Source organism: Borostomias antarcticus (assembly GCF_949987555.1).
Source record: "Borostomias antarcticus genome assembly, chromosome: 6".
Classification (NCBI taxonomy): domain Eukaryota; kingdom Metazoa; phylum Chordata; class Actinopteri; order Stomiiformes; family Stomiidae; genus Borostomias; species Borostomias antarcticus.
Window position 1 is genome coordinate 32266831 of NC_140239.1, and position 13722 is coordinate 32280552.

At 46.4% G+C, this 13722-nt stretch overlaps 1 protein-coding gene across 1 annotated transcript in view; it reads right to left on the reverse strand.

The window, feature by feature from the left end:
* taf1a (TATA box binding protein (TBP)-associated factor, RNA polymerase I, A) overlaps positions 1 to 13722 on the reverse strand; it is a 14663-nt gene that overhangs the window by 10 nt on the left and 931 nt on the right. The window contains exons 2-10 of the mRNA XM_084439801.1: positions 5468 to 5771; positions 5268 to 5381; positions 4637 to 4835; positions 4147 to 4268; positions 3612 to 3770; positions 3413 to 3479; positions 2952 to 3075; positions 2604 to 2758; positions 1 to 899 (exon numbers count right to left, since the gene is read on the reverse strand). The exon at positions 1 to 899 is cut by the window's left edge and continues 10 nt beyond it. Of these exons, the coding sequence (XP_084295927.1) occupies positions 676 to 899; positions 2604 to 2758; positions 2952 to 3075; positions 3413 to 3479; positions 3612 to 3770; positions 4147 to 4268; positions 4637 to 4835; positions 5268 to 5381; positions 5468 to 5761 (1458 nt within the window). The 5' untranslated portion in view covers positions 5762 to 5771 and the 3' untranslated portion in view covers positions 1 to 675. The remainder of the gene's footprint in view (positions 900 to 2603; positions 2759 to 2951; positions 3076 to 3412; positions 3480 to 3611; positions 3771 to 4146; positions 4269 to 4636; positions 4836 to 5267; positions 5382 to 5467; positions 5772 to 13722) is intronic.

Below are 13722 nucleotides of genomic sequence, written 5' to 3' on the forward strand. Positions count from 1 at the left end.
TCCGCCCCCCCACTGAACACGCCCCCCCACTGAACAGGCCCTCTTCAAAATGGAAACTGAACCCGGCACAACAGTTCCACCATTAGCCAAAGCGCAAGCTCCTCCTAGTGGACAACTGTAGAACCTCACCCAATAAAACTCATATCAGAGGCCTGAGAGCTTCAGCTAGCAATCACTTCAGCTAACAATCACTTCAGCTAACAATCACTTCAGCTAGCTGCAACTCCACAAACTGAGAAATAAGGTTGGTTAAGTCAACTGTCTGCGTGAAAAATAAGACAACACAAGATAAGAAACAGACTAGGGTCTAACACCCTGACAAGACTGCCTAGAGATTCCATAGACTGCAGCTCCTGGATCCCTTGGGCTTTGTAGTCCTGGAGCTCTTGGGTCCCCTGGGCTTTGTAGTCCTGGAGCTCTTGGGTCCCCTGGGCTTTGTAGTCCTGGAGCTCTTGGGTCCCCTGGGCATTGTAGTCCTGGAGCTCTTGGGTCCCCTGGGCTTTGTAGTCCTGGAGCTCTTGGGTCCCCTGGGCTTTGTAGTCCTGGAGCTCTTGGGTCCCCTGGGCTTTGTAGTCCTGGAGCTCTTGGGTCCCCTGGGCTTTGTAGTCCTGGATGATCACAGCACCTGTTCTCTGCTCATCTGTTTTCTTCTCAGGCGTTTTGTTGTCATGTATTTTACTGATCTCTTTTTTTACTGATCTCTTTCTGTGCTGGTCTCTTTCGGTGCTGGTGTCTTTCGGTGCTGGTGTCTCTCTCTGCTGGTCTCTTTTTTGTGCCGGTCTCTTTCTGTGCCGGTCTCTTTCTGTGCTGGTCTCCCTCTGTCCCGGTCTCTCCCTGTGCCGGTCTCTTTCCGTCCTGTCGCCTCAGTGACCTTGCGGTGTGGCTGTAAGCCGTGGCGCCTGCCAGAGAACAAGCCAGTAAGAGTGAGAATCAATACTCTCTCTTCCATAACCTGACCACTAATACTCTCTCTCTCTTCAATCACCTGACCACCAATACTCTCTCTCTTCAATCACCTGACCACCAATACTCTCTCTCTTCAATCACCTGACCACCAATACTCTCTCTCTTCAATCACCTGACCACCAATACTCTCTCTACAATCACCTGACCACCAATACTCTCTCTCTACAATCACCTGACCACCAATACTCTCTCTCTTCAATCACCTGACCACCAATACTCTCTCTCTTCAATCACCTGACCACCAATACTCTCTCTCTTCAATCACCTGACCACCAATACTCTCTCTCTACAATCACCTGACCACCAATACTCTCTCTCTCTTCAATCACCTGACCACCAATATACTCTCTCTCTACAATCACCTGACCACCAATACTCTCTCTCTTCAATCACCTGACCACCAATACTCTCTCTCTTCAATCACCTGACCACCAATACTCTCTCTCTACAATCACCTGACCACCAATACTCTCTCTCTTCAATCACCTGACCACCAATACTCTCTCTCTTCAATCACCTGACCACCAATACTCTCTCTCTTCAATCACCTGACCACTAATACTCTCTCTCTTCAATCACCTGACCACCAATACTCTCTCTCTTCAATCACCTGACCACCAATACTCTCTCTCTTCAATCACCTGACCACCAATACTCTCTCTCTTCAATCACCTGACCACCAATACTCTCTCTCTTCAATCACCTGACCACTAATACTCTCTCTCTTCAATCACCTGACCACCAATACTCTCTCTCTTCCCTCACCTGACCACCAATATACTCTCTCTCTTCAATCACCTGACCACCAATATACTCTCTCTCTACAATCACCTGACCACCAATACTCTCTCTCTTCCCTCACCTGACCACCAATACTCTCTCTCTTCAATCACCTGACCACCAATACTCTCTCTCTCTTCCCTCACCTGACCACCAATACTCTCTCTCTTCAATCACCTGACCACCAATACTCTCTCTCTTCAATCACCTGACCACTAATACTCTCTCTCTTCAATCACCTGACCACTAATACTCTCTCTCTTCAATCACCTGACCACCAATACTCTCTCTCTACAATCACCTGACCACCAATACTCTCTCTCTTCAATCACCTGACCACCAATACTCTCTCTCTTCAATCACCTGACCACCAATACTCTCTCTCTTCAATCACCTGACCACCAATACTCTCTCTCTACAATCACCTGACCACCAATACTCTCTCTCTTCAATCACCTGACCACCAATACTCTCTCTCTTCAATCACCTGACCACCAATACTCTCTCTCTTCAATCACCTGACCACCAATACTCTCTCTCTACAATCACCTGACCAGCTCATTCAAGGCTTTCATAGTCATATTTTTCCTCAGCAGCCCAAATCCCATGATGCTAATTCTCTATATGATCATATATTCTAGCAATGTAGTACTTAGAGGTGATTTCAAATCAAGTTGAAGATATCAATTACACCATGTCATTTCTGCATTATTTACATAACCTTACTTCAATTATTAGAAATCATCTTTCAGGGGATGAATATCACAAGTCATCTGAGTTTAATGGTAGATTTTTCTATGATTGGAACCAATTCTGCTCCAGCAAACTCAGGCCTTCAGAACGGGTGCTTAACTTACTGGGGCAGAGGATTCCCACCAGGTAGAGTTTGATGGCCAGCAGCTCTCTGTCCTGGAGGAAGTCGGTCTGTGCCTGGGAGGAGGTGAAGTGCATTGTGGGCCACCAGTCTCTCCTGTGCAGCATCACCTCCTCAATCATGTCCGAAAACGTTTCCCTGAAGGAAGATGGAGGTTCACACACCCGTAGCACTGGGACTTCAAGAGAACTAAGACTCACTGAGACAACATACAACTGGACTTCAACATTAATATTGAATCACATGATGTCGAATGGCCCTCGGTAAAGACACTTTAAAATGTCATGATTTCCAAAGCCACAAAACAGTTTCTGAATGTAGCCAATCTTACGTCGGTCGCAACCACGTGACGATGGTCATCAAATGGCTCCAAACATCCAAAGAGCTCCTCCAACAGCTGTAGTCTAGCAGATCCATACAGACCTGCAGGGCCTTGTTCTGGTCGCACGCTTTCTCTGGAACAGACAGCCCTGCGTTACCGGGAGCTCCTCTAGTGTGAAGACAACATGGCGGACAGACAGCCCTGCGTTACTGGGAGCTCCTCTAGTGTGAAGACAATATGGCGGACAGACAGCCCAGCGTTACTGAGAGCTCCTCTAGTGTGAAGACAACATGGCGGACAGACAGCCCAGCGTTACTGAGAGCTCCTCTAGTGTGAAGACAACATGGCGGACAGACAGCCCTGCGTTACTGGGAGCTCCTCTAGTGTGAAGACAACATGGCGGACAGACAGCCCAGCGTTACTGGGAGCTCATCTAGTGTGAAGACAACATGGCGGACGGTTGTATTTACTTGACTGAAGCAGCAGAACGCAGAAGTCGAGCATCAGCTCGTGACTGGGGACCAGCGCATGCAGCACCTGCACCGGGAGGAAGAGAACACTCAGCACCGATGACCTCATTTCCTGAGTGGATCCATCTGATACACACTCGCCAGGGACGTAAAGAAAATGTCCTTCATTAAAAGCTGACAACTTCTCTCTCAGTCATACGTTGAGCACTTTGGCGAGTTTCTTCAGCGGCGCGTCGCGTCTCTTCAGGTAGCAGTACAGGTACACGTGAGCGTTGGGGTTGGAGGGGAAGCTGCTGTCGTAGGCGTAGTCATTCAGGACGCTCAGGGCTCCCTCGTGGTCGTTGTAGAATTCCAACATCTGGGGTCGTCACACAAAACACAAGGTTCAACACACTAAACACAAGGTTCAATACACTAAACACGACGTTCAACACACTAAACACAACGTTCAACACACTAAACAACGTTCAACACACTAAACATAACGTTCAACACACTAAACACGACGTTCAATACACTAAACACAACGTTCAACACACTAAACACAACGTTCAACACACTAAACACAACGTTCAACACACTAAACACAACGTTCAACACACTAAACACAACGTTCAACACACTAAACAACGTTCAACACACTAAACACAACATTCAACACACAGGCTTATGTTCTGGGGGGGGGGGGGGTCCTTCTACGTCTCAAACGATGGTGGACAGGAAGCAGGACTCACATCGATGTAACTCAGAACGAAAGGGTCCCAGACACCGGGGGCCTTTATGATCTCCTTGAGGTTGACAGAGGACTGTCGGAAGTAGCTGTGCATCTCCTGACCAGCTCCTGCCTCCGGATCGTCTACAGACAGGTAGAAGTCCATTACTTTACAACAGCAGGCACTGTCTAATGCTTTAGCATCCCCCAACAGGCATGAATCAATAAAATAAGGCAAAAAATAACATTTGGTGTAAGAAAGAAATCTAATTGGAGCATGTATCAGTCTGCAATTCAATCTCTCAAAGGGAAAAAAAGTCAAAGCCAATCTTGGTACTTCAGTATTTCATGGTACCTACCTGTGTGCTGTAAACCTCCTTGAAACATCCTTGTATCTTGACACTATGTGATGCCCTATTTGGCCAGTAGGTGGGGGTGTTGCACCCATGTATCTGCACTGCGTCTGTGTCATCTTATAGAATAATCCCTAATGGATGAGCAGGTCCCCTTACCTTCGCTGGACAGCGTGGATCTCTTCTCACACCAGATGAAGTAGTCCAGGAAGCTGCGGTAGGCTTGGATCAGGGTCATGACCTGGGGCTGACCTCCCGACACCGACCCGTACCTCCAGCTCTCCGCCATGGACAGCTGCCGCTTGGCGTCCTCCAGCTGGCCGTTCACCAGGAGGTGGAGCGCGTGTTCCAGACTCACCTGGGAAACAACAAACTTGCTTTTGGGGCCATTTATACAGGTCAGCATTCCTTGGGAATAGCATTAGAATGACAGCTCAGGTAGAAGTAATATGATCAACCATGTCACCATTACTGAGTGCTTCATGGACCTGGTTATCATGACCTATGTAGATGATATGATATGATATGTATGATATGGTATGATAAATACAGTTGGTAGGCCTACAAATAACCCCCAAATTCCCAGTTTATTCCTGTTAATTCCCATGTAAAGTTTCCAACTTTGAATTTTCCCAGAATTTTGCAAGCCTAGTCCCATCCATCCATCCATCCATCCATCCATCCATCCATGCAAGCCTAGTCCCTCTACATATGAACCATAAATACATAGAATCGCTGTCCCAGAATGAGCATAGGTCCTAGGACTGAACACACAGGACAGTCAACATACCGCCAGGTACAGCTTCACTCCGGAATGTTTAATGCGCTCGTACAAACTATTGTAGTCCTCCATCTTGGAATTGGGATGGTGGTGTAAAATCTCTGTGCCCATCCTCCATACCATCTAGAAGACAAATCAAACCATTTAAATACTCATCTGTGTGGCTCAGAGTCTTTAAAGTGCGCTGCAGTGTTCAGTGACTGACCCACCTCTCTGTAGGGTTTGACCTGAACACTTTGGTCCTCAAGGCATTGGACGTAGCTGGGCATGTACTCTGCTGCCTCCTGCCAATCATGGCGCAGCATGGCCTCTCGGATCTGCTGCAGGCAAATCCTTGTGCTCCTGCGGAACCCACTCTCTCCACGCCCTCGTCTCCCTAGGTCTCTCTCTCTAGATCTGAATGCTGAAGGCACCACCGGAAGTGCTGGTCTCTTCTTTACAGAGTCATCGTCTGAGGATTCATGTCCTTCCTGCACCACCAGTTCTGTTTCCAAGTCGTCCATGACTCTCTCACTGTTAAACCAATCAACCAGATAATCACAATCAGACACCGTTGTTGGATTCAGTTGATATCCATCTGGAATAGGAGCGTGCAAAGCTATACAATCAGAGATAGTGTGGAGCCAAAATGAAGCACAACCTCTCTGCTCTCTCTGCCCCCTTGTGAGCACATGCTTCCGGGCGGCTTCTCATTCATTGGTTGACTCGTTGGCTCTAGTAAAAGTACTTCCTCTGCGGGTTGTTGACAATGAATACTCAATACTGCCCTCTACAGCTTCTAACGAGAAACGGGCTCAATAGTCGCTGGCCCCCTCCTGGTCAAAAAATATATATATCAAGGCTTAAAAGACATAAATCAGCAGGATCTGGAAAAACGTGTCCATGCGTTTATCTTCAGTAGACTCGACTACTGTAACGGTGTGTTTACAGATCTCTCTGATTGATCAGACATCTGCAGCTGATTCAGAACCTGCTGCTCGAGTCACTACTAAGAAAGTGGATCATATCACTCTAGTTCTTTACACTGGCTTCCTGTCTGCCAAAGAATTGACTTTAAAATACTGCTGTTGGTTTATAAGGCTGTCTTCTGGCACAGGCCTGCTTTCTGTCCCCAGAGTTAAAACAAAACATGGAGAAGCAGCGTTCAGTTTTTATGCTCCACATATCTGGAACAAACTTCCAGAAAACTGCAGGTCTGCTGCAACTCTCAGTTCTTTAAAATCAAAATACTTTTCTTTTTGCTGCTGCTTTTTATTCAATCAAATAATTATTCATCCACACACTGCACTGTCACTTTTATTCCTGTATTTTATTTTTCCTGCATTTTGTTTTAAATGTCCTTTTTTGCATTTCGTTTTAGATGACCTTTTATGTGTTTCTTGCACTTTGTCTTGATGCTTTTAATGTCTCATGTAAAACACGTTGAATTGCCTTGTTGCTGAAATGTGCTATACAAATAAACTCGCCTTGCCTCAAGAACAAGTTTGAGATAAAATGTAGAGATGATAAATGTATTTTCAGAAGAGACCATGCAGGGCGCATCAGGGCGATCAGCTCGGGAGGGTTAGGGTTAGCGGCCGGTGTTGTGAAGGGTTGGCCTACCTCCTCAGGATGACCTACCACCCATTAGAATATGTTTCATTCCTGTCAGGTAGGGAAGGTTGATAGACTCGAGATGATCTACCTGACAGGATGTGCTACCCATGAATTAAGCACAATATGTAGGGCATTCTGATAGACATGTCCTCTCTGACAGGATGCGCTATAAGAACATAGGGTATTCTGATAGACATTCAGGTAGGAAATGTTTATCAGAATGCCCTACTACCCATTATATTGTGCTTAAACCATGGGTCCTGTATATATATATATATATGAATGAATGGATACATTTTTATTTGCGTGTAGTGCCACGCAAAGTGGCCCATCCCATATGTAGGTACCATTATAATAGCCTGTAGGTCCAAAGTGACTGAGGACAGAGCTGAGTGAGGGTTTCACTAGCCTACAGCCTTGTTTTGTTTTGACTATAGCAGCTGTATTCATGTGTGTGTGCAAGTGTGTGTGTGCAACATCCTTATTGGAAGTGTGTGTGTGCAACATCCTTATTGGGAAAGATGTCTTTTTGACGGGGGGAGGGTTCCAATAGCACTTTTTTTTTTGTAGAGCCGAATCTGCTCCAAGTTCTCCGCGTTGTGAAGAAACATGAGAAGTGTGCTTGTACTTGAGTGAAGTCCTCTTTAGCTGACGTGTCAGCCCCGTCTGCTCAAAACCATCCGCCCATCGCCAGAAGCACAGATCTGCCAGCATGGCAGCGTATTTATCCTACATATTCGTTTTTATACTATTAGCACGTGATTTTAATTCAAATGCCTCTGTGGAGAGAAGATTTTCCAACCTGAAAAGATGCGCCGACCAGGAGTGCAGTAGTAAGTAATGTAGTTAGTGAGAGCTCAGTGGTTCAGACTGCTGCCCGGCCGGGTTAGGGTTAGTAACTAACTAGCTGCTCCCCGGCCCGCATCACATCCTCCCGGTAGAGAGACTCTCTGTTACCCGATGTCATCTTTCACCTGTTGCCACTGGGTCGAGTAATCTGGGGTTAACTCCCAAGATGACAAGAGTTTTATTAGTCCACGTAGCAGCGCCTTCATTTGCTTGTTATCAGGTTGCTACTACCATAGATAAGCAGGGAGTTGAAGCCTCGGTGTCAGCAGGAGACTCTAACCGCCCTGAGTTCCCCGCAGGGTCGCCCGACTTCCCTAATCAAGCTAACGCTACTTAGCTTGCTACCACCAGGCTGTTACCTCCCCGGGGCATTGTTTGCTTATAACTAGTGATAGCTAGATTACGTATTAAACAGAACATCATTGAATAATATAAAAGCCATCAAAATACTGTACCAATTTGGGTTAATTAATGCAATTGACGTTACATCAGTGTTAGCTATGAACAATACGAGTGTTGTTAGCGGGTCAGCTAACGTTAGCTTAGTAGATCCGAGAGTCGAGCTAGATAATAACTGAGATAGTCGATAAACATTATTGACTTTGTTGATACATATATATCAATTTAAGATATAGATAATCCAACTATCGTTAGGCTGGTAGTGGAAATACTAGTTATCAAACGGCACCATACATTTAACTTAAACAAAACAGCAGAATATGGATGGGCCTTCAAGATAATGACATTAATTTGTGGGAGATTGTATCCAGTGTTGTGAAAAGTTCACCTACCACCAATTATACATTTATGCTTAATTCGTGTGTAGCGCATCCTGCCAGAGATAACATGTCTATCAGATAACATGTCTATCAGATAACATGTCTATCAGAGAACATGTCTATCAGATAACATGTCTATCAGATTACCCTACGACCCATTACACTGTGATTAATTCACGGGTAGCGCATCATGTCAGGTAAGAAATGTCGATAAACATTTAGATATTTACTACCCTGACTGGATAGTACCCATACATTAAGCACACTCACGGGTAGTAGAACATTCTGATAGACATTCCCTGCCTGACTGGATAAGATACCCATGAATTAAGCACATTAGTGGCTGGTAGGTCATCCTGAGGAGGTAGGCCAATCTTTCAGAGCACTGGCCCTTGTCAGCCCCTTCTGTTGCTTTCTGTTTGTTGTTGTCATCCTGCATTTACATGTCTGATACTGGTAAAACCTTACACATTAAAACAGATTAAATTAGGGTTACCCTAAGTCATTTTATAAGGTTACCCCACTTTCCTAACATCTAATATGTGAATGTCTCTTGTTCTAAGTGCTCGTATGCCGGGGGAAGGCTGTGAGGGACTTCTACGGGACAGACTGTCGCTTCCTGACTTTCAAGGAGGGAGAGACTATATATGTCTACTACAAACTGGCCGGCAGAAGGACCGATTTATGGGCAGGGAGTGTAAGTATGACAGTTCATGTTTAACCATCGGTGGGTATGGCTGACAAATCAATAAGTCATCAGGGTTATTTTGGGTGTGTTCTCTCTGTCTTGTATCTGTAACATTTCTTTTGTTTTGTCAATAAAGGTTGGTAGCCGCTTTGGCTATTTTCCGAAGGACCTTCTCGCGATCAACCATATCTATACTAAAAAAGAACTGGAGGTTTCTGCAGAGGTATGTCAGTGAACTGAGGCATGCCTATCACTACTGCAGCAGTATCACTATCAGAGCCATGTTCTGAGATGGAAAGGAAATGTGAATCTGAAACACATTTATTCTCTCTTCTTTTTAGGAAACAGACTTTGTTTGCTTTGATACCGGACTTGATCAATTTGACGACTATGATGTCGATTCACTGTTGAGAGCCTCCTTCCTCCAGTCATCTGCCGGGGGCAAAACAGATGAAAACAAAACCACTTTGGAGCAAAACAAAAGTCCAGAGAGCACCGCTGCTGAAGAAGAGCCAGCAGAGACACTGACTGAAGATCAAACCGACGACACTCGGGGTACTGAGGAGGACAGCCGCCCTGATGAGGTGGCGGGTGACGGAGAAGAAGGTGACGGAGAACAAGGTGACGGAGAAGAAGGTGACGGAGAAGAAGGTGACGGAGAACCAGGTGACGGAGAAGAAGGTGACGGAGAAGAAGGTGACGGAGAAGAAGGTGACGGAGAAGAAGGTGACGGAGAACCAGGTGACGGAGAACAAGGTGACGGAGAACCAGGTGACGGTGTCACTTCAGACCTATCTTCGTCTGAGCTGGAAGCACAGAGAGAACCATCTGCTAGCACAAAGGCAGTAGATTCAGCTGAATCATCAGTTGAGCCCACTACTGAAAGGACACATGATGACCCGCAGGAGACCCAACAGAGGACAGCAGCCCCTGGGTCAGATGCTGGCTCAGAGCACCCTGGGTCATATGCTGGCTCAGAGCACCCTGGGTCAGATCCTGGGTCAGATGCTGGCTCAGAGCACCCTGGGTCAGATGCTGGCTCAGAGCATCCTGGGTCAGATGCTGGCTCAGAGCACCCTGGGTCAGATCCTGGGTCAGATGCTGGCTCAGAGCACCCTGGGTCAGATGCTGGCTCAGAGCACCCTGGGTCAGATGCTGGCTCAGAGCACGGTGAAACCAAAGATGCCCCCTCGCAAGAGGATGTCCGTGTGACCCATGGATTTTCAGATGGTCGACCAATACCCCAGTTGAAAACCACACTAGGAACAACTTTCGATGCTGTCACTTCTGACGATGAGGATACTTTGAAGGTCACCTTATACGAAGAAGAGGAGGAACGTGGTGAAAAAGTGCACGATCCTTCTGATGATCATAGTGAGTTACCAAGTAAAAGTCCATTACTGTCTTCCACTAAGGAGAGCTCTGTCCTGGAACACAAGGACATTCCAGAATCTAAGGAAGAGGATGATTCACCGGAAACGGAACAGAGCGTCGAAGCCGTCCCAGAGGACGGGAGCGCGGGGACATCACCCGGAGACAGAGTTTTTGCGATGGTCAGCGGTGGGGAAAGAACAGCTCATGTGCCTCGTTCAGAGGAGGAAGAGGAGGATGAGGAAGATGTGGTCTCTGAAACCCCCGACAGAAGTGAAGAAGTAAGGGAGAGTAGTCAGCCTCTTGCCACTGACCCAGAACCAGAACCAGAGGAGGATATAGAGCCGCTAGGGGCTGACCCACCACAGGAGCCAGAGCAGAACAACAATTCACATGAGTTGATTTCCGATGATGAAGTGGAATTAGAGGTGGGAGACGAGCCTGTTGACCCATTTCCTGCTGATGAGGAGAAATCCTCTGAACCGACCGAACATGCCTCAACCCAGCCCCTTACACAAAAGGATGACAACCCAGCTGATCCGCAGTCTGACTTGGAACCTCAACCTTTAAAGGCAAATATGCTCTCTGATGATGATGATGAGGATGATGATGAGGATGATGATTTAGGAGAGGTGGAAGAACCAAACGAAGAGGGGCGGCACGTTGAACAGAAAAAAGATACTGACGGTTTCAGAGAACATGATGTGGTCCAAAACGCAACAGAGGAAAGCTATGAAGATCTCACTCTAGAGGATGAGGATATGAGAGAAGGTCTACCCACAGTGAGAGAAGGTCTACCCACAGTGAGAGAAGGTCTACCCACAGTGAGAGAAGGTCTACCCACAGTGAGAGAAGGTCTACCCACAGTGAGAGAAGGTCTACCCACAGTGGGTTCTGAGAGGAAAGAAACTAAATCCAGAGAACAGCTGATCACTGATCTGGAGGAGGAGCCTACAAGAGATTCTGAACAAAAACAACGTGACCCAAAACAAGATGCCAATAGTTTCAGACAACCTAGAGAATACCTGAACACTTATTTGGTTAAAAACACAACAGAGCTTCGTCCAGAGGAGGAGCTGACCGACCCAGAGGAGGGAGAGGAAGAGCTCCTAGAGGATGAGAATGCAGCTTCATCCAAAATAGATGGAAGCCAAGGTAGAGGTGAAAAAGTGAAAGACAAAGAAACGGAATCTAGTGATACTGAACCTGGGATGGCAGGTGAGGATGTAGACCATAATAATGAGGACATTGACACAGAAGCTGAAATGCCTGAGCCAGACCAGGAGCCAGAGGACGCAGGCCCTGATCAAAGTGCTCCCGAGGCGGAGCCCGAGTACAGTGACAGTGTTCTGAGATTGACTCTACTCCGAAGTCACTTCAATGAGGAGGTTATGAAGCGCTTTCAGAGTTTCCTGGGCCTGAACAACCTTTTCAAGGTGGAGGCCATGTTCTCTGATTTAGAGCAAGAGTTGAAAGCTGTCCGCCAGTCCCCCACAGACAACGGTGAGGACATTGAGAAGGCTCTGGAGATCATTCTGGAAGCCTCGGAGACGCCCATCCTTGATGAGATCGAGAACATGCTGGACAAACGGGACCTGAAGAACGTTCCCCCAAAGCAGGACGCCAGCGTGTTTGACGAGGAGGCGGCCATCTTGGATGACTTCCAGGAGCTAGCATTTAGCCTACGTCAGAAGTACTCGGCGGCTAGTGACAGTACTCCTTTGGCAACAGAAAGTCAAGTAGACATTCACGCAGGTAGGCTAACGTGTAGCTTTGAACAGCTGTCTGAAATGTCTGTCAGTTCATTTCTGTAAAGGGCTGAGACATCTTGCTTTGTTAAATCAATATAATGATATATCTTTTTATGACAAGCTCCTATTTATCCAAGGAGTTACCACTGAAGAACTAGAAGCCTTTGTGTTGATAGTGGTGAACCACTCCTTACATATATGCCAGATGATGAATTGCTTTATCATGTGTGTGAACCTCTGAATGTTTCAATAGATGGAGACATCTCTGAAGTTATGGAGGAAAAGAACACTCTTCCAAAAGCACCTGAGGACCCTAACCCTAACCCCGTCAATGAGGACCCTAACCCTAACCCCGCCAATGAGGACCCTAACCCCGTCAATGACAACTCCACCGTGATGGAGAGACCTGCGCAGATCAAGACACCCAAAGCACCTGAGGACCCTAACCCTAACCCCGTCAACGACAACTCCACCGTGATGGAGAAACCTGCGCACATCAAGACACCCAAGGAGGAGTTTGTCCATGATGAAGAGCATAAGTCGGCTGATATGGACATTGAGGAGGATGGAGGACACTTCAACAGAAACAAAGACAACCAACCAAGCTTTGATGATGCAGAGGAAGTTCAGAAGGTCCCTCAACCTGTTCTGGACAGCGTTGACATGGGACTTGGCGTCCAGACAGAGCCCCCTTCTCCAGGTATGTGGCCTTCCCAGACATCTGAATGTGTGAAGATGTATTCGCCCTCATTCTCTGACTATAGTGGCTAAAAATGTGTTCTGTTTATTTAAGGATCTTTTGATTCATCATCTGTTTCTCATTTCTCCGAAGAAGGACCGGTTACATCTGCGCCATCTTACGTGTGCAGTCTCCTCTATTTGCTTTTTCAATATTGTGGATCGTATGTATTTCTGGTAAGTATTTTGCCTTATCTTTATTATTATCTTTATTATTATTATTATTATTATTATTTACTATATTGAAAAACATATGAATACACAAACAACGCAGACATGTACTCAACAGAAAGGAATGCAGAATAGAAATAAATAAATAGTGTAATTAAAGTAAGACACGTTGTTAATGGCTTGAAGGTCGCTCTTGGCGTGACGTCAGAGGTCATGGCTGCTCAGTGATCCTGAGTGGTGACGTGTGCTAGTCCGCTCGAGACCGAGGTCAAGGGTCACAGCCGGTAGAGCTGTTCTCCATGGCTGCGACCTGTTATCAAGCTGTTTTTCATTTGTGCATTAGGCATTATATTATAATATAACCTGGCTAGCTAGAGAATCTGATTGGAGGCAAAAGGCAAAGCTATGTTTGTTTGGTTTGCTGGAGAACCATATAGCGTTGTTGGCTACAGCTAACTGAGCTAGCACTAGCTAACTGAGCTAGCACTAGCTAACTGAGCTAGCACTAGCTAACTGAGCTA